The sequence below is a fragment of the Leptonychotes weddellii genome, chromosome 14 (genome assembly GCF_054177405.1).
Source record: "Leptonychotes weddellii isolate Sample4059 chromosome 14, ASM5417740v2, whole genome shotgun sequence".
Taxonomy (NCBI): Eukaryota; Metazoa; Chordata; class Mammalia; order Carnivora; family Phocidae; genus Leptonychotes; species Leptonychotes weddellii.
The window spans coordinates 51736472-51757008 of NC_138382.1; the positions used below are offsets into that span (position 1 = coordinate 51736472).

At 47.4% G+C, this 20537-nt stretch overlaps 1 protein-coding gene and 1 long non-coding RNA gene across 4 annotated transcripts in view; one reads left to right on the forward strand and one right to left on the reverse strand.

Moving 5' to 3' along the window:
• Positions 1-1471: 1471 nt before the first annotated feature.
• LOC115944854 (uncharacterized) lies at positions 1472-6311 on the reverse strand. Its single transcript, XR_004079349.2, has 4 exons — positions 6213-6311; positions 4154-4515; positions 3406-3577; positions 1472-2523 (listed from the first exon to the last, which is right to left on the reverse strand). It is a non-coding gene; the product is annotated as an uncharacterized LOC115944854 (long non-coding RNA).
• A 14012-nt stretch (positions 6312-20323) lies between these two features.
• COL15A1 (collagen type XV alpha 1 chain) overlaps positions 20324-20537 on the forward strand; it is a 102634-nt gene continuing 102420 nt past the window's right edge. Inside the window, exon 1 of one of the 3 annotated variants that reach the window (XM_081803262.1) lies at positions 20324-20535. In XM_081803262.1, coding sequence (XP_081659388.1) covers positions 20525-20535 — 11 coding nt within the window. In that variant the 5' untranslated portion in view covers positions 20324-20524. The remainder of the gene's footprint in view (positions 20536-20537) is intronic. The other 2 variants (XM_081803260.1, XM_081803261.1) reach the window with 2 other exon arrangements.

Below are 20537 nucleotides of genomic sequence, written 5' to 3' on the forward strand. Positions count from 1 at the left end.
AATAACAGCTTCTCACTGAGTATCCTCTGCCAGGAGCTGGGGGCAAAGCCCTTGACACACATCATTTCACCAATCCCCAACCCAGTAAGGTGGGAAAGCTTTATGATCTCTATTTTGCAGATGGAGAACCTGCGGGTCCAAGTTGCCTGCAGCCACACACACAGTCAACCAGGATTCCAATCCAGGCAGACTGATTCCCTAGCTCCAACCCTCAGCCACTCGGAGACAGTCTCCTACAGCTCAGTTGTATGTTTGTCAGAATTGCAAGAGGGCAAACACATTCGTCCTTACTCAGGGAAGGCTATTGGTAGAGAAAACTTTCGGATGCATGTCCTAGTTGTAGGAGGCATAATCAGAGGGGCGGTGGGATGGTTGAGAACCAGCCACTTGTGTTGTAGAACTAAGGCCAAAGTAGTGAGGGTCTTGCCCAGGGTCTTCTTGTGAACTGGCAGCTGGGACGAGAGCTTGTTTCACTTCTGGTGATCCCAGAGCACCTTGGGCCAGTCAGCAAGCAGGGCAGCAGAGGGGTTCCTCGAGCCTATGGCTCCCACCTGGGATGGCATATGCCCGTGGCTCTGCCTGGCAGGATCTCTGAGTTCCCTCTGCCCCGCAGGCTGCTCCCCAGCAAGGTTCAGACCACACACCCTGAGAATTCTCCCCCAAGCCCCACCTACCTCCCACCAGCTGCACAGGCTTTGGCTTTGCCAAACCACAGGGCTGTTGAGTGCTGAGGGGGCCGGCAGTATTTGTCTTCAGTAAACTCTTCCTTTATCACCTCTGCAGCTTCTAATTCCATACTTGTGCATGCACTTTACAGTTTGCAAGGTCCTTCCACATCTACCATTTCATTTGAGACCCAGCGCTGTTCTGGGACCTGGGCAGGGGAGGAATAACACCCCCTTTTACAGAAGAGGAAAAGGAAGTTCTAAGAGGCAAGGTGCCTTGTTCAAGGTCACGCGCTCAGCTCGGAGATGTTGGAGCCAGAAGGTGGAGTGGAGTAGGCCTGTTCCACCTCATGGGACAGCATCTCCCCTTTCAGGAGTGAGGACTCTTGGAGAGCAGTGAGTAAGGTTGGGCCCTGCAAAGAACTTTATTTATTTTTATTTTTTAAATATTTTATTTTTTTATTTGATAGAGAGAGAGAGGGAGAGAGCACAAGCAGGGGGAACAGCAGAGGGAGAGGGAGAAGCAGGCTCCTCGCTGAGCAGGGAGCCAGACGTGGGACTCGATCCCAGGACCCTGGGATCATGACCTGAGCCGAAGGCAGACGCTTAACCGACTGAGCCACCCAGGCGCCCCCTGCAGAAAACTTTATATATGACTAACTGCATACCTTAACTACATCTTTCTCCCTACAAGGGATAAATAAAGGTAGCTGATTAAAACACTTAAACCTGTGTTGCCTGAGATTTCGGGCCTGCACTCTGAGAACTCATGATGTGACAAAAGACACCGATGTTCCAGTCAGAAGTGGCTTACGTCTCAGACCCATGACTTTATTACTATGACCTTGGAAAGACAGTTGAGCATCTGGGCTTCCGTTTCTACACATGGATGACGAAGGTGATGACAGTACTTGCTTTGCTTCTGAGAAACATGAGTAAGGCCATCATATGAATTTCTTTGAGAGATTTTAAGAAGTGTTACATGAAGATTACATGTGACAATGAATTTTCAGAAACAGGGAAGGCAAGGGAAATTCAATTTATAAGCTAGCGATTATTAAGTGCTCCCTAAGTAATTTAGGTAGATTGTTCCATTAACGTGAACGAGAGCCTCTAGGAACCTGGTATGATATTATCATCCTCACTGTACAGATGGGGGCACTGAGCCCCAGAGATTTTAAGTAACAGGCAGCAAATGGCAGAAGCAGGATATGAAATTTTGGTAATTTAGTGCCAAGCAGATAAGAGCTTTAACTGTCCAGGGGCATCAGAATCACCTGAAGGGCTGGATAAAACCCGGGTTGCTGGGCCCCACCCCAGAGTTTCTGACTCAACAGCTTTGGGGTGGGGCCTGAGAATTTGATTTCTAACAAGGTGATGCTTTGATTTCTTTCTCAGGTGAGACAGATGCTGCTGGACGGGGGGGCCACACTGTGAGAACTCTGTGCTACACAGAACTCTCCTGGTACCTCCCGCCCCACCGATGGCCAAATCTGGGCCTTCTAAGGCCTGTTTGCACAGCTTAGCTGGACATTCATGTGCACTAGATTCTTGATTTATGTCATGTAGACACACATTATGCTAATGGACAAAGTGGCTGAGGAGGCCTTGACTCCTTCAGAAACCAAGTGAGAGCAGTTGCCTCATGACCGATGGTCCTGCAGGTGCCCGAGTCTTTGTAGCTGTGGTCGCCCAGGCCCTTCCCAGGGCCAGCCAGGCGAGGAGGGCCATTTGTCTGGGGAAGGCACAGAGGACAGATTCACAGGCTGCCCTCCCCACTCCCCACAGTCTTTCTCTTTAAGCAGCTCACGCTCCCAGATTTCCGAAATAATCTTTGAATGGAGAGATCAGTCACAGCCTGCAAAAAGAGAAAGCACAGACTGAGAAGACTTAAATTGAATTAAATTTAATTAAATTTATGTTTTTGAAAAGACATAAGGAAACGACTTCTGGAAGAATAGAAGCATTTCAGAAAACAGGGGTTGAGCCAAAAGCAAGGGTAACAGGAAGAAGAGAGTGAAAACCAAGGGCATATGGATGTCTAATTGTTCCGGAACTCTATTTTGGGGAAAGACTATGCTTTCTCCACTGAACTACCTTTATGTCTTTGTCAAAAATCAGTTGTCCAAATGTAGAACAGCCAAAACAATCTTGAAAAAGAGTAACATCACAATGTCAAAACTTACTACAAATCCACAGCAATCAAGCGGTGTAGTACTATCATAAAGATAGACATCTGTGCAATGGAACAGAATTTGAGAGTCCAGAAAGAAACCCTCACTTTTATGATCAGTTGATTTTCTGCGGTGGTGCCAAGGCCATTCAATGGGAGGAAAACAGGGTCTTCAACAAATGGTATTGGGACAACTGGATATCCACACGCAAAAGAATGAAGTTGTTCCCCTCCCTCATGCTATATACAAAAACTTCTACCTATGCATTTTGTACTTTTTATGCTATTCTAAATGACGTTTTTTAATTTCAAATTCCAATTTTTTGTTGCTAGTGTATAGAAATACAGTTGATTTTGTGTATTGATCTGGTATCAGCAGATCAACCTTGCTGAGCACATTTCTTAGTTCCAGTAACTTTACAGAAGATCCCATCAGACTCTCTACAGATAATCATGGCAATTTTACTTCTTATTTTCCAATCTGGATGCCTTTCATTTCTTTTTCTTGCTTTAAGGAACTAACTAGAACCTCTAGAACCTCGGAGAGGAGCAGTGAGACATGCTCACCTTGTTCCTGATCCTGGGTGGAGGGGCCAGTTTTGAGCGTTAAGGAAGATGTTACCAGTGGGTTCTTCTGTGGGTACCCTTGGACAAATAGAAGAGGCCTCCTTCTATTCCCCTTCGATTCCTAATTTGCTGAGACTTTCAATCAGGAATGGATCTTGGATGTTGTCAGTATCTACAGATACAGAAAATCCAGTGGTCATGGTTGGGAGTCCAAACTCAGGAATGGCCTCTGCCTTCTCTCAGAAAGGAGAGGGGAAGAAAGAGCCCTGCCCAGTGAAAGGAGGCTTTCTCTTCTGCTGCTGCTGCTCTGCACCCCGCTCCTTGGCTGATATTCCTAGAGTTCAGACCCTTGGACTCCAAAGCCAGTGCTCTTTCCTCTACACCAAACTGTTCAAAGACTTTGACTCTGGAACTCTGCCTGACCAACGTCCTGAAAATGGATGAAACCTCAGATCCCTCAAAAATATAATAGTAGCAGCCACTCCCTGAGCACTTTTGGAATATCAAGAACCAGGGCTGGCACTAGGGTGAGGTGAGTGAACCCCCCCATGGGGGCAGAATTTACAGAGGTACCCACAGCACGGCACGTGCCTCATCCGCCTCACCCTCATCCCGGCCCTGCAAAGAACAGTGCTCAATAGTCTGCTTGCATCCACTCCCTAAATCCTCAAATAACCCTACAGCGGGATGTGCTAGTATTCTGAGTTTACAGATAAGGAAACAGGATGAGAGAGGTGAAGTGACTTACCCAAGAAGTAAGCTGGAGAGCTGGCATTTGAAGCAAAGTCTGCTCATGTTCCGTCTGTGTGCTTAATCAGTGGTTCCCAGCTCTAGTGGGCCAGAATCTCCTGGAAGGTTGGTTAAAATACTGATGGCTGGGCCCCACCCGACGATTACTGATTTAGTAGGTCTGCTGTGTGGGCAGGAGAGTTTGTGTTTCTGACGAGTTCCCCGGTGATGCGGATGCTGCTGGTACAGGGACCATACTTTGAGAACCACTGCACTATTTGTCATACTTCTTCCATTGTAGCCCTTGCTCATCAGATCCCAGGGGGCATGAAGATTCGGAGAGTGAAAAAGAAAAGTCTGAGCAAACACTGCTGGGTCTCTCTGGTTTGCGAAAGGAAAGAAAGCATCAATTTCCCAGGACTGGACCAAGAGTTTCCATGTCATCCATGCGTGTGTTACAGCCCCAACCCCATTCCAGAAGGCCTTGCACAGAATCAATGAGCAGTCATGAGTCGTTGGAGGATGAACTGACTGGTTGCCATGGGACCTCTGTAGGGACTTACTCATCCTAAAAGAATGCCTGACATTTATTCTGAAAGGCGTCTTTCTATAGACCCTCAATCCTTGTAGTACAAAATGGTATTTTTTTCTAAATATATTTGAAATGTATTCTAACTTATTCTTAGACATCTATATCAGGGACATGGTACATTGAATTTTTCAAGTCTTTGAACACGTGCCATTGCAAAATAATAAGGGAAAGGGGGAATCAACACAGAGCTGTTCACCATGTTATTTTTTAAAAAAAAAAAAGCAAACTTAAACCCGTCTTGGCAAAATCTCCAAGCTCTGAACATGTGACAACATTCCAGAGTTGACCTTAGTGTCCGAGGAGTTAAATTTTTCTTTAAGCTCCCAAATCTTTGGACCGTAAGACCCCATCCGGTGGCATTTAGCCCTAAAGTGCAATAAGGAAAAAGCTGAGTTTATTCATTCACTTGATTTTTATGAGGAGTATCACAAGCGCCCATAGCAGGGATTCACAGTCTTGGCTGCACATTGGAGTCACTTGGGGGAGCTTCTGGGAATCCCTTTGCCTCTGGCCATGCCTGAGACCACGCACTTCAGAATTACTGGGAGTGGGATCAAGCAGGAGTGGTTTTGAAAGCCCCCAGGTGAGGCCAGTGGCAGCTAGCATTAAGAAAGCCCAGCTTTAGGGCAAGTGAGTTCTTGGTGAATCCTCATAGCCTTCCTCCGATTTTATACATTCTGTACATATTGACGAGGTGCCTTCTCAAAATGTGGTACCCATCTACACCATCACCATGAATATATTATGCATGAACTCCATCTCGATACCTTTGTCTGCCCTGCTTGCTCCCTGCAATTTCCCTCCTGATCTAATTCATGTAGACCGATGCTGTGGTAGACCAGGGATGAATACAGATTCTTTGCTATCTCTCCTGTTGAGAGATGAGGTCTAATTCCCTGCCTTTGACCTGGGCTAGCCTTAGTGATGTGTTGACAAACAGTTTGTGACAGAAGTGGTGTTCTGGAGCTTCTGAGCTAAGTTGCAAGAAGTCTTGCAGCTTTTGGCTAGGTATCTTTGCATGCTTGCTCTGGGAGATGCCACCTACCACATAAGAGCTCCAACCTTGCTGAAGAGACTGCCATTCTAGAGGGGCTCAGTGTAGAAGCTGTGGCCAATACCTGCAGCCGAGCCCATTCTGCCAGCCACCCCAGGCATCAGGCACATGAGGGGACCCTTGGATCCTCTAGATTCATTTTCCAGCCAAGTACTAGTGAGTGCCCTCAGAGGCCATGAAGGGCAAAAGCGTTTCTCAGATGAGCCCTGCCTAAATTCTAGACCCATAAAATCATGAAATACGATAAAATGGTGTTTGTTTCAAGCTGCTAAATTTTAGGATAGTTTGTTGTGCAACATTACATAACTGGAACAGGTGTCATTATGTTTCCTTTTTTCTTTTTAATTGCGTTAAGAACCATGTCTCTTTGATTTACATTTCTAGTTTGTATTTTCCTAGGGATTTGGATTTGGATTTGTGCTTTATTTTCACCTTTGCACACAGGCCTTGTCTTGTTCCCAGGTAGGACTTTGACTCCAGATTCACACTTCATAGCACTCCCAAGATGCTGAATGTCCAACTCCCCACCCACATCGCTGTGACATGGACTCCTGCCAAGGAGATTTATACATGAATGACCTTGAATTCCTTTCAATTCTTCCATTATTATAAGTGTCCTGGATGGTGGAGGGAGAAAATGAGATTTGTTTTCTCAGTCTAACATTCATATCCGTGGCATATTGAGTGCTACAGATGATATAAAAATGTAGAGAGATATGAAGCATCAGTTCCAGGCTCCTTGACAAGAAGCCTTATAAGTGGATCCAGAGCAACCCAAAACACAGAAATAAGAGACTCTGTAAACCCTGAATGCTTCCTGCAGTAATATAATTTGCGTGGTTTGAGCCTTGAACAAAACTGCCTTTCGCGTGTATTACATATTTATTTCCTAAAACATGAAAGCATTCTAAAAGCAATAATTTGGGCACTAAGATGGGTAGTTTCCCATCTTAATTACCCCTGACCTCTACTAATGTTTCTTCCTACTTAAAGCATGAACAGCATCTACTGTCCCCCCAACCCCCCACATGTTTTTTTTTAGGGATTGAACTTTTGTAAAAAGTAGAGATACAATAATGTTAGACATATTCGAAAACAAGGAAAATCTATATGCCTACCACTTTGACATAGTAACAACTATATTTTTATGTTCCTTTCCTGTTTTTACAGGTCACGTGTGTGCAAATATTGTTCCAGACTTTCCGCACCCAATACTTTCATCATAAGTGTTTTCTGTGATCCTTCATAAACTCCATACCAATCATTTTTAATGGTTATAGAACATTTCTTCAAGGCTTATACCATAATTTACTTTACCATCCTTTCTTTCCTTTTTTGAATATTTGGGCTGCTTCCAGTTTTTCACTAAGCAACTCTTTGATGAATATTTTTCTGCATATGGCTTTTTCCATATTTCAGGGTATTTTCTTAGGCTAGCTTCCCAGAAGGGGATTATTGAGTCAAAGTGTATGAACATTTTTATGGCTTCAAAGTATCTTTTGAAGAAGGTAGGTGTTCCATTTCATGAGGTTCACAAACATTAAAAAAAGGAAATTTGGCTTTAAGAAAATCCCTTGTAACACATGTATGTAAAACTTTGGGCAAAGGGCACTCCTCATCATTTTCTAAGTCATTACAAGCTTGCCCTTTTAAATGAAAACAATTAAAAAGTTGCTTCTTATTTTATTTGTTTTCGATGAGAGTCTTTTCTGAGATGTTTTACACTGCTGAGCTTTTCTAAAAAGAGCCCACACAGCACTGTCGAACCTTTTTCTCCAAGGCTCACGTGATCCGCATACCCGTCAGCTATTTTCTCCGGGCGTAATACCTGAGTACTTCCAGGAATTTCTGCGGTGGAGAGGCTACTTGCTCCTTCACAAAACGGTCACAGATGAGGGCCTCTTAGGGAGGTCTCCCCTGTCTCTGGGTTCAGGGCCTGGACTCCCAGGTGCGGGTTACCTCTAGCGTGCTGCCGCCTCCTTGGGCTGAAGATGCCAACCCCTCCTCTTGACCTGCAGACCACAGGCAGCTCTTGGAATCGGGGGTCCCATGGGCCCACCCCAAGCAAACAGCGAGGTACGCACATCAGCCAGAGTCCCTCTTGGCACATGTTATATGTGAAGCGCCATGCTGAGGTGGTGAACAAGGCGTGTTGGGATTTCCTTGGATGCACGTGGTTATGAGAAGCTCCCATCACTCTCGGAAGTCCCGTGATGCTCCTGCAACCCCTCTTGCGAAGGTGAGAATCTCTCAGCTGTCTTGCCAGGGGTCACCCGGAGAGCCGGGGTGTGGCGGGGGGAGAGGGGCCCTGCCACCTCCAGGGCTCCCGTGAGGATCATGTGAGAGAAGCAGTGAGGAGCCATGAAGGCCCCTACCTTGGTGAGTCGTCATAATCTTGTTTAGATTGTAAGAACACAGACCCGCTCAGGCCAGTGCCAGCCAGTTTTATTTTGTTTGCTTTTTGGTTGCAAAACCTGGAATCTCGCCTGTGCTTCGGAATGGGAGCCCTGGAAGGGTTGGGCCCCCCGCCCCCAGGGCCTGGAGCGGTGCAGGGAGCAGGGGAGTGGGGTAGGGGGCGTCCAGACCTGGGCGGCACCAGGGCCCTGCAGGGAGAGTGTGTGGTGCTTTACCCAATGACTCTACATACGAGAACACCGAGTCGCTAAATCCAGGAAGCAGGGACAGCTTAAACCAAGATAAGAAGGGACTGTCCACGGAGAGGCAGGGGGAGGCCACTTTTTCTGAAAATGGTGTCTGTTCAACCATTTTAAAGTAGTATGTTGATATGATGATAGTTAAGAGTGTGGTAAGAATATCAGAGGATGCAGTGGGAGGGAAGGATCTGATTATTTGGTTTGTGACGGGTGTTAGTGGTCAGGGGGTAGTTAAAGGGTGGTTGGTGGCTCCGCCAACCAGTGTCACAGGCCCCACTCCTTGAGCCTGGCCCTGCCCTTGGCCTATGGTTGGTGTCTATTCTTGTGCTTCTTCCCGCATGTTAGAACCTGGTCTGCTTGCACACTGTGGCAGGGAAGTGTGGAATTGATTCGGGGAACCAGGCTGCCCATCTGATGGAGGTGCCAGACTGTGGTTTAGGAAGGTGAGAAATATTCCCTTAAGCCCCCTCAGCTTGAATCTAAGAGCCCTCAGCCCCACTCCACTCCCACTGTGGCTGGTTCCTTTGTCCACTGTGATGTAAAACCTTTGAATGGCTAGGATCCATCTGTTCTCCCACCCCGTGGGGAAATGCAAAACACATGGGCCGCCAACCTCAGAGCAGGGCCCTGTGAAAACCACAGGCCTCGGCAATGGACAATTGTTTGTCTCTCTTTGGGCATCTGGTTTTGGGAGACAGAGCAAGACTAGTTTAGCTCATCAGAAATCACTGGGGCTTTCACTTTAGCCCTGAGATTTGTAAGTCAAGTAGAGAGAGAGGGTGAGAGCAGATGACTAATGCTTACAGAGAGATTCCCAACATGTTTCACATTTCCACTCACTGGTGCTGATTAAGAATTTTGAAATGGGAGCGTCTGGGTGGCTCAGTCAGTTAAGTGTCTGCCTTCGACTCAGGTCATGATCCCAGGGTCCTGGGATCAAACCCCACGGCGGAGGTCCCTGTTCATCAGGGGGTCTGCTCTTCCCTCTCCCTTTGGCCCTCCCCCCCCCCCCAGCTTGTGTTTTTTCTCTCTCTCTCTGTCTGAAATAAATTAATAAAAAAATCTTTAAAAAAAATAGTGTGTGTTTATGAGATTGTGAGACCGACGGTCTTGTTCAGAAAAGTTAGAAAGCCACAATCTGCCAGCATTTCTTAGTGGGACACAATTGGCCCTGTGCTTGGATAGTTCTTTGTTGTATAGACCGCCTCTCCCATTGCAGAATTTAGCAGCCCTGGCCCCTGCCACCAGATGCCAGGAGCATCCCCATTCATTGTGACAAAGGAACTTCCCTACCTATCCATTTCCAAACACCTCCTAGGGGTGCCTCTGACCAGACCCTGAACCTATAGGATTGAGGAAGGAGGAAGTAGCAACCCGCTGTTGATCCAACACTACTCCTGCTTTGCAGTCAAGCCCAGCAGAGCTGGGGTAGGAGGCAGAGTAGCTCGGAAGGGGGAGAGAGAATGGCTGTGTGTTTCATTAGCTGTTCTACTGGCCACTCTCAGAAGCAAGGGGGGCCTTAACTCAACAGAACATATGATCTCTTGCTCTTTCAAGGGTGTGGTGAGTGGGGAAGTCCATCCAAGAGAGGTCTTGGCAGTCTATCAGAGCTAGTAATTGCAAATGTATTATTGTATGGGGTTATATTTCAACTGGAAAATGTCCTAATGCACACAGTGCCAAGGTAAAGTTCAGGAACCAGGTGCTGTGAAAAATAGAGATGTTGAAACTTTTAGGCCAATGGCAATGAAACTTCAGTGTGCAAAAGGTAGGTCAGAGGAGATTCTTAAAATTCCAGTTTCCAGGATCTGCCTGCAGACACTCTGATTTGGAAGGTGTTAGGTAGAGACTCAGAATCTGCATTTTTAACATTCTCCCACAGAATAATTCTGATGCATGTGGGCCACAGGTTAAAAAAACTCTGGTCTGGACCAAGGCTGACTAATACTGAGCGGCAGAGTGAAATGCTCTAGGGTGGCACTTAGCAAAGCAGCATCTCATGAGAATGAAATGTGGGGCAGGAGCCCCACAAGGCAGAGAGAGGATCACTGGACAGACATTAGAGCACTTGGCTCTGGCTTTGCCCTGGATTAATTGTGGCCCTGGGCAAGCCCCTTCCTCTCTCTGGGCAGGAGTGGAGACTGGCTTGACAATCTCTGAGAACTCTTCTAGAACAGATATTCTTTTTTTTTTTTTTTTTTTTAATTTATTTATCTGACACAGAGAGAATACAAGCAAGGGGAGCAGCAGGGAGAGGGAGAAGCAGGCTCCTGCTGAGCAGAGAGCCTGACGTGGGGCTCAATCCCAGGACCTTGGGATCATGACCTGAGCTGAAGGTACTTAACTGACTGAGCCACCCAGGTGCCCCTTCTAGATCTGATATCCTATGACTATAAGTATGGGCTTTTATTTATATTAAAAAGACAAAGGCACTAAATAATAATAAAATAGAAAATTGCTTAGTGACTGCCATGTGCCCACTCTATATTACTATAACTATTTTTCTTTTTCTTTTTTAAAGATTTTATTTATTTATTTAAGAGAGAAATAGAGCACAAGTGGGGGGAGGGGCAGAGGGAGAGGGAGAAGCAGACTCCCTGCTGAACGGGGAGCCTGACGCAGAACTCTGTTCCAGGACCCTGAGATCATGATCTGAGCCAAAGGCAGACGCTTAACTGACTGAGCCACCCAGGCGCCCCACTATAACTATTTTTCAATTCATGACACTTGAGGCAGAGATGTTAAGTGACTTTCCTAAGGTCACACAGTCAGTAAGAGACAATCCACAAATTTAAACCTATACAGTCTGATTTTGGATACTCTCTGCTACTCATATGTCAGATGTTGTTGGATGGAGTCCTTCTGCCCCTTGAAAATGACCTTTGCCTCCACCATTTGCCTGCCTTTCGGAAGCCCAGAGTCATCCTCAATATCTAAGCAAATTCTCAGAAAGCTGAAGTTCTTATGCTTACCTCTGATGCTGAACTCTTGTTCCTACTAAGTTCCAGTAATAGCTCATTAGCGCATCCTATGTGTGCAGCCTTTGTTCTGTTCTCTTGGCCAAGATGTGGAATTCATCTCCCAGTTGATGTCCATAAAACCCCGTTTTCACAAGGCATTTATGTATTTGGTAAACTTGATTGAAGTCTTCTGTTGTTGTGGCTTCAGGAAGGGGACTGGCAGGAGGAGTTTCCATTGCTGGAACGCACACAGCTCCAAACTGTACCTTAGCTTTATAGTTTCTCCAATGGTCTGGGGCCATGCCTGCTACAAATGTTTCACTGGCTGCATCATTTACAGACTTTCTGGCCTCTGTGTTGATGCTGCTTATAAGCTCTTGCTCTCTGTCTTAACCTGGGTTTCAGAAAGCAGAGCTCAAGGCAAAGACTTCTAGGCTACTTTGTTACAGAGTACAATCCCTAGAATGAGGGCAGTGGGAATGAATCAAGGAACAAGAAAGATACAGAAGAGGCATCAAGTGGAAATGATTTCTTCCTCTTGTGGGATTTTCTTTTAAGAAGCTGATCTGTAGGGTGGTTCATCTGAAAGAAGGAGGGAGAAATATCAATTCACTGGCTTCTATCCCCCATTGTTCAAAAGTCTGCCACATAGTATTTCCTTTGGATTTCCAAGTTGCTTGTGCTTCGGCACTAAGTGAATCCTGTGGCATCTCAGGCTTCAGGATTGAAGAAGTCCCAAAGCAGGAGGAGGGTGGTACCCAGTCTGGGTGTAAGGCTGCCAGGCTGTGCGCACAGTTGGCTGGAATCCCTACAGAGGTGATGGCTGCAGCGAAGGCTGTGGCTGGAATCCACGGCCACCTGGAGGCCAGTGACATGGGAGGATTTGAAGTGGTGCGCTAGGGATGTCTAATCCGGTCCACCCCTGTACCTCTTAGGTTTGCACGTGCCCTCCCGATAGATCTGGCTCCCATGCTAGGATATAGGGCCCCCGATGTTGTGAGAACAAGATGTTCTCTTCAAGTGCAAGTCCAGCCAGTCAGAGAGTTCCCTTTCAAGTTCATAGCCGACTGAGATCTTCTGGAAGATTGTAGGCAGGAGAGTTAGTGAAACATGCTACAACCTCCTAGCTGTAGCCAGTGCCACTTCCCTTCTCCATTGCCCAGTCTAGATTTCTCTTACTTTTGGCCCACACTTTGGATGGTCTGTGCAAGGCCAGCTATCTGGGTTATTTTGGCACTAAGTACACTAGTAAAAGCTGTTTAAAAGGTGGAGCTGGGGTCACATGTACGCGTGGTCCCCCATATGTTTGGGTAGAACTACTACTTCACTTAGTGAGGTGACCTGGACCTTTATCCTTTAAGAATCTGACCTGGGGGTGCCTGGCTGGCTTAGTCGGTTAAGCGTCCAACTCTTGGTTTTGGCTCAGGTCATGATCTCACGGTCGTGAGATTGAGACCTGTGTGGAGCTTGGCGCTTAGTGGGGAGTCTGCTTGACATTCTCTCTGTCTCTCCCTCTGCCCCTCCCCCCGCTTGTATACAGACGTGCGCTCTCTCAAATAAATAAATAAATCTTAAAAAAAAAAGAATCTGATCTGTTTGTTGCCTTGATTGTTTCATTTGCCATCAGTATGGAATATGGAGGGACCAAGAAATCTCCATGAAATTACTTGAGTTCCTCTCTGCCCTCATAAGGTAGCTGCTGTCACACTTACGGAGCCTGGTGGGAAAGGTAGAGTGGAAGTCCTTAAAACTACCTCCCTTTCTCCATCTCCAAGAGTAAAATACCACCTCCCAGGAAGCAGGGCAGAGATTAGAGCCACTATTAAGATTTCAGTGGTACTGGGGAGGTGAGTCCCATTATATTTCCACTAATTCACTTCCATGGCTCTTTCAAAAGCCAAATAGATTGTGATGGGTAATAGTGGATTGCCGCAAACTTGACCAGATGGTAGCCTCACTTGAAGCTGCCATGCCAGATGCAGTGTCTTTACTGGAAAATATCAACACGGCCTTTGGCACTTGGGGCACACTGTGATCTGGCAAGTGTAGCACAATCCCTGTCAGTGGGGAGAACTGAAAGCAACGTGCTTCCATATGGCAAGGAGAGTACGACATGTTTACTTTTTTGCCCCAGGACGGTGTTAACTCTCCTGTTCTCTGTTACAATATAGCCCACGGGGACTCTGTCTTCCTGATATGCCACAGGTCATGATGCTAGTCCCCTCCGTCGATGGCATCATGCTAACTGCACCTAGGGATGTGACAACCACCTAGATTCTGTTATGACACACGAGGGTGAGAGAGTGAGAGGTAGGCTCTGCCCCACCTTACCCTAGGTTCTCAGGCAGCAGTTATTGGTGTAGCTCTGGCATTAGGGAGTACAGTCCCAGGAAGCAGAGGTGAAGGAAAGGGGAGTGAGGCGGGGAAGGAGGAGGAGCCCATACGATGCATTAGATGACAGGCGTCGGTCTCGTGAGACCGTCTTCTGAGATGCTTTGTACTTGGCTTTCTTGGGACAGCGCATCTGGGAGAAGTGGGGAGAAACACGTATCTGGTGGCTTCCACTGGCGAAAAGTTGGCTTCCCAGGGAGTTATTTGCACATCACTTCCAGGTTGCTTGTGCTGAGTGGATCACGCAGTGTGGCCGCATCCACAGGGAGCCCTGGGGCAGGAAGCCAGAGGTGTTCCACGTGAGCATGGCGCACGGGGGACAAGGGACTCTGGGTGCCTCTACACATTCCTACCAAGTGGGAGAGGGAGCGGACTGCCAGTCGTTGGTTAAGAGCTGCTGGGTCAGCGGCAGTCCCCCAGGTCCCTGTGGGCAGAGCAGCCTCCGGCGGCCAGAGAAAGTGCTCAGGGAAAGGGAAGCAGGGGGGCAGTTGGAAGCCTTTGCCAATAACACATACGAATGACAAAGGCAGAGGTTTCAAGCACCAGACACTGAGAGTGGCACTGAAGAGCATCTGACACACTCCCCCTTCTCGTCCTCTTCCCTTCAGGATCGTCAGATTTTCAAATTCATCTTTTTCTTTTATGCAGCCCTCAGTTCCCCTTTTGCACATCTGAACACATCAAGGTGGTCATCGGAACCAGGCTCCTCGCTGGAAAGCAGGTGGGGGCTTAAACGGTCATTGTTTTCTCTGGGTCACCCAAAAAGTAGCCCTCTTTGGTTATTCTAGTAAACTCTTTTCTAGTCAGCTATCTAAGTTTATTCCCCTTTTTCTGCCCATGGAACCAGATGAGGATGAAAGCTTTGGGTGCCTGTGGGAACTCTGTCACCACAAGTCCCCAAGGGAGGTATTATCTCTGCGTCCCGAAGAAGCAGGTTTGGGAAGACGTGTGCTATGAGGTTGGTAACTTCTTCCCAAACCAAAGTTTGGGATGCTTTTCACTGATTTTTGTATCCCTTCCAGCTGCTGGAGACAGTCTGGAGAATGTTTTTAGAGACTGTGTTTTCTGGGACACTTGGGTGGATTATGGGAAAATGGAACAGCACATTAATTTATCTGAGTCCTGGAAGAGCCAGAACATAAGATCCCCACGTCTCCACATGTCCTAATCTCTCAGATTGTATTGAAGCTGTGGTAAACAATTTAAGACCTGCTTGGGTATGACATGAGGCTTCCTCTTGGCTATTTCTACCACTTCATATTGAATGGAAGGAAATTGCTGAAACCCTCAAAACAGTCTGGCAGGAGGCGAAATGCCTGGCTTGGCGTCCTGCCCCCATCCCTCCCACACCTGCCCCTGGGACCATTTGGATACCCTGCACCCTCCCTGTCTTCCATCAGGCTGAGCTCACAGTTCCCACCTCTGGGCCCAACTCCAGAATGAGAGCCCTACTACAGCCCTACATGGCCTGGTTTCCCAGGTGAAGCAGGTACAAAATTAACAATATTCACATGCATTTGTTTCCAGGCATTTGTACAGAAGAAATGTGCTTTGGGGTCTTTCATCTTTAGGTTCCAATGAACTGGATATTATCCGATATGTACACAGAAGCAGCAAAATATGGAATGTGCACACAGGATCCCCCTGCCAGAGTAGTAAAGGAACCTGCTGCCTTAAGCCTACAGATCTTCCTCTACTTACAATGGGGTTAAGTCCTAATAAACCCACGGTCCGTTGAAAATATCCTAAGTCGAAAATGCATTTAATGCATCTAACCTACAGAACGTTGTAGCTTAGCCTCACCTTCCTTAAATGTGCTCAGAACACTTACATTAGCCTACAGTTGGGCAAAATCTCCTAACACAAAGCCTATTTTATGATAAAGCATTGAATATTGCATGTAACTTAGTGAATACTTACTGAAAGTGAAAAACAGAACAGTTGCATGGGTACAAATTATTGTAAGTGTATGGGTTGTTTACCCTCATGATTGGGTGGCTGACGGGGGCTGCAGCTAGTCGCCGCTGCCCCACTCAAGAGAGAGGATCATCCTGCATACACCTAGCCCACAAAACAATCAGTTTCAAAATCTGAAGTACAGTTTCTATTGTACTGACTACATATTGCTTTCATACCATTGTAGAGTCGAAGTCATAAGTCAAACCATCCTAAGTCTGAGATCATCTGTATGTACCTTGAATTATAAATGGGACCCCAGTTAAAGCCCACCAGGCAAAATGCAGCCATGCCTTCATCCTTCTGGCTGGTACATAACTGAGGCGGACAAGGCTTATTTCACAATAGCATCTCAGTTTTCTTTTCTTTTTTTTCAAGGTAGATATACTTTATATATTAAGCATGCAGAATGTTCTTCCACATCTTTCTTGAAACCTGACTATATCTAGACATCTTTTTATTTTTTACCCATTTTAAACAAAGACATGAGCACTCAATCTATTCCACTTTTCTCTCTGCCTTTCTTCTTCTTTTTTTTAAGAGGGGGAGGGGTGGGGAGGGGCAGTGGGAGAAGGAGAGAGAGAATCTTAAGTAGACTCCATGCCCAGCATATACCCTGATGTGAGGCTCCATCTCACAACCCTGTGATCATGACCTGAGCCGAAATCAAGAGTTGGATGCTTAACCGATTGAGCCACCCAGTCACTCCCCACTTTTCTCTTTTTTATAAGAAAGACAAAGTGTGTGTAATGGCAAATGATTCATAGCCTTGGGGTTGAGGAACAATAGGGAGTAGTGGGACTGTGGCAAAGTGGAGAGCACAGCCTTAACTGAAGGCAACAGCTCCTTTTCAATGCCAATCAACTGTTGGCACAGGGAATGCAGGCCCCATGTTGCCAGGTTTTCCAAAAATTTAAAAAGAATCCAGAAATCTAGACTTTAATGTAAAATCACTTAATTGTCCAATATTGCTAACAAATTTAATTTTGTGCTTGTCACCAGACAAGTCAAACAAAACATACCTGTAGGCCAAATTGAGCCGATGGCCACCAGTTCACAACCTCTGGTTTTAACAGTCAAATAGAACCACAGACCTATCAGACAATTGTAGTTGATATGGCTCTTTCTGAGCAGTGTAGAAATATATTCTAAGTTTGAGTTCTTTTTTTTTTTTTTTTAAAGATTTTATTTATTTATTTGACAGAGAGAGAGATAGCGAGAGCAGGAACACAAGCAGGGGGAGTGGGAGAGCGAGAAGCTGGCTTCCTGCCGAGCAGGGAGCCCGATGTGGGACTCGATCCCAGAACCCTGGGATCATGACCTGAGCCGAAGGCAGACGCTTAACGACTGAGCCACCCAGGCACCCTCTAAGTTTGAGTTCTAAGGAGGTCAATTATATCTCCAGTTGATGTGATACTTTGTAAGCAATAGAGAAATAGAGAACTAAGAAAGCAAATTCCCTATGGTTAGTAATTCATACTAAAATAAAGTATTCCAGCACAGAATGGCTGCTAGTGGGAGAGAATTCATATTCACAGAGAACACGAACAGATGAAGAAAGAAGCCTGAAGCAGACGATTTTGTTAGGATGTACTTTGCCTTGTGTGTTAATTCCACATGGGGCCATCCTAGCTCTAGAGCTGCTTTTGCTGCTGATGCCTCAGCCTCCTGAGGGCTGGGCTTGGGGTGTCGTCTCTCTTGCAGTCATGCCCCTTGCCAGAATCTCACCACCATCAACTATAGAAGTTAACATCCAGATGAGCATTGTCTTGCACCAGACACTCTGATAAATGCTGTGTATCTCAGAAACATCTTCATCCTCCCAACAACTTTGTCATCTTCATTTTACAGATTTGCCCACATTTCATATAGCTCATTAGTAACTGAGCCAGGATTCACCAGGCAGCATGATCCCAGAGCCCCAGTTCATAATTCCTACCTTCTCTGGGACCTCTTGTTTGTTAAGGGGTCTGTCTCTCTTGTGACAGGGAATTCACCACCTTTAAGGATCTTCTGCAACATTTGAAGACCTTACCCATTCTCTCCTCTTATGCGTCTTCCTCCTTGGCTCTTGGACTTGTCAATCTTTCACTTACTGGATAGTTGACTTGGTAAATTACATGGCCTTTCTGAGCCTCAGTTTCTCCATCAGTAAAATGGGGACAGGAGGGAGATGGCTGGATCAGATTTCTCAGCCTCTATCCACTGTAAATGTTCCAGGATTCCAAATGCTCAGGAAATACCAATGACTTCAAGGCCACATGCATACCCATCAATTGGCATGTCATCGAAGGTCTTGGCTCTGTAGTGTTACCCTGCCCACCATTCCACTCTCCAACCCAGGAAGTCTTTATCCATTTGCTGCTTGAGTGTGCATCTCTAGGAGTACTGCCCTCCCCTCCCTCCTCCAAACCCCCCACAAACTCTCCTCAGACCCAGGGGCTGGATGAAGTTCACTTTCATCTTGAAGCCTCTCCGGCCTTCTGCAGGCTGTGCTGCTCTCTTCCAGCTCTGAAGGCTGTTCACATGAATCCCAGCTATGTACAGATCCCGGAAACTCAGCCCTTTACAGGGGACAGAGCACCGTGGTGTGCAAGTTTTCTTATCGACAGACTCACAGTCACTCGCCCACTTCAGGACCATCATGTCCACTATACAGATGAAGAAATTAAAAAACCAGAAAACGGTAGGATTTGCTCAACTTTACTCTGTAGCCCAGGCCAGAACTGGATTGGAAACCCAGCTCCTGACCACAGGCTGGAGCTCCCTTCAGAGTCCTCACTGGCCGGGCAAGCATTAACCCTTCCGTGCCAGGGTGCTGCGTGTCTCTAGTGGGTCTAACCGCCTTGTCCTTGGGCCCGTAGTGTGACTGAGTGGTAAAGAGTATGGATGCCGGCACCTGTCCCGCATAGGCTGGGCATGTTTTAAACCTCGGCTTCCTCATGTGTGAAATGAAGGTCTTTGCAGCCCTTCCTTTCCAGGGCTGTGGTAGGGATTGAGCGAGATAACAGAGGTATAGGTACCCCTGCTTTTCAAAAGTTCACATTTTGCCGCTTTGCTTTTATGAAGGACCTATGGGAATACCTGTTTTCCATAACTGAAAGAAATCCGAAGAGGATTTTCACTTTTGCTGAGAAAAGGGGCAATGCAGAAACAGCGCTCCGTGTTTTGTGGGCAAGTGGTTATAGATGCGGCAGGGACCCCAAGCAGTGGGATCGGCCCCCATAAGCATCTCTGCATCAAGCTGCCCCTGCTTTGGACTGTGTCTGTGAGCATCTGTGCTTTATCTCAATTTATTTTGGGTATCGCTAGTAAGAAGTGTCATAAAGTATCAGAAAAGCCTAAGAGGGGTTATTTTTGGGGTCTGGGAACTCTCAAACATTTTTCCATATAAATTAATGGTAATTGCTTCTTCACTTTACACCATTTTGGCTCATCAAAGATTTTATAGGAACACTCTACTTTCCGACCTTGGGGGGAACCTGTAAAGCATTTATTTAGCACAGGGCCTGGGAAATAATCGGCACTCAATAAATGTTAGCTACCATGTCCATCCCCATCCCATCTCTGGGGGCCTAACTGAAATTACTAGAAAAGAAAACCAGGAACTGAGTACAGTGCCATAGCCCATGGTGGCCCCTTGGTGCATCAGGAAGAGAGGCCCCTGGGGTTTGCCAAGCTTCAGAACTGCGCAGGTCTCCGCGGACCTCCATGGTGCCTCCTCGCACCCCCAAATCTTGCTCTGCTGTGCCTGCTGGTAACAGTAACAGAAAGTCACCATTTGAGGGTTTAGCCAATGCCAGGCCCTGTGCTAAGCTCAGTACACGTGGGATAGTCACACACACCAGGGATGGCTTTTGGAGGCTGAGCCTGGTTCACCTCTCCCGCATCATCACAGTGCCTGAAGTGGTCTCACCTGAGACTGTGCTCCTTCATTCACCCAATGTTTATTGGCGTTTCCTACCACCGGGTACTATTGTAGCCAGATAACAAAACAAATACACTCTCGCCCTCCTGAAACTTACATTCCCCGGCAGGGGGTGGAGGGGGCAGCAGGCAAGTTATAGCGAGGAAAACCTTGGCAATATTAGATACATTTAACTTTTTTATTAGGATTATCTTTGCCGCATGTGCTTATATATATCACTGTACCCCTCAAAACGGGGCCACTTCTGTGGGGTTCGTGTGTCAGGCGTGCAGGGCAGGCACAGCAGTCAGGAACTCAGCCCCGCTGTGTGCTCTTGGACATTCGCTCCATCTCCCTGAACCTCAGTTTGTTCATCCGTCATTTAAGGAAATCACAGTGACTCCGGCCTCCCCGGGCTGCTGAGAGAATTCCATTGGCCCATGAAAGGAGACTTCGTCTGCGGGACAGCCCCGACTGGGACAGACGTTAGGGCGGGAGGGAGCCGCGTCCCGCTTACCCAGAGGAGCGCGGGCGCGGGGCTTTTCTCGAAGGTTACATAAGGCAGACCCGGGTGGCGGCCACGGCTCGGGAGCGCGCGTCCGTCGAAGGGGGAAAGGGGCGTGGGGACGGCAGCGGCGGCGGGGACCCCCGGGGCGTGAGTGCGGCGCCGCTGGCCGAGGTGGGCGCGGCGCGGCGCGCGGGTGAGCGCAGGGCGCGGCGGAGTCGGGTTTCAGAGCGCGGGTGACTCAGGGGAGCCTCGAGGCTGCCCGCCGCCGCCACTGCCCAGCGCCGCCTTTGTTCGCCGCAGGAAGGGCGAGCGGCGGCCCTAGCGCAGCCGGGCGCACAGTGCCTTCGAGGGCTCGGCAGGCCTGCGAGATGGCGCCAAGGT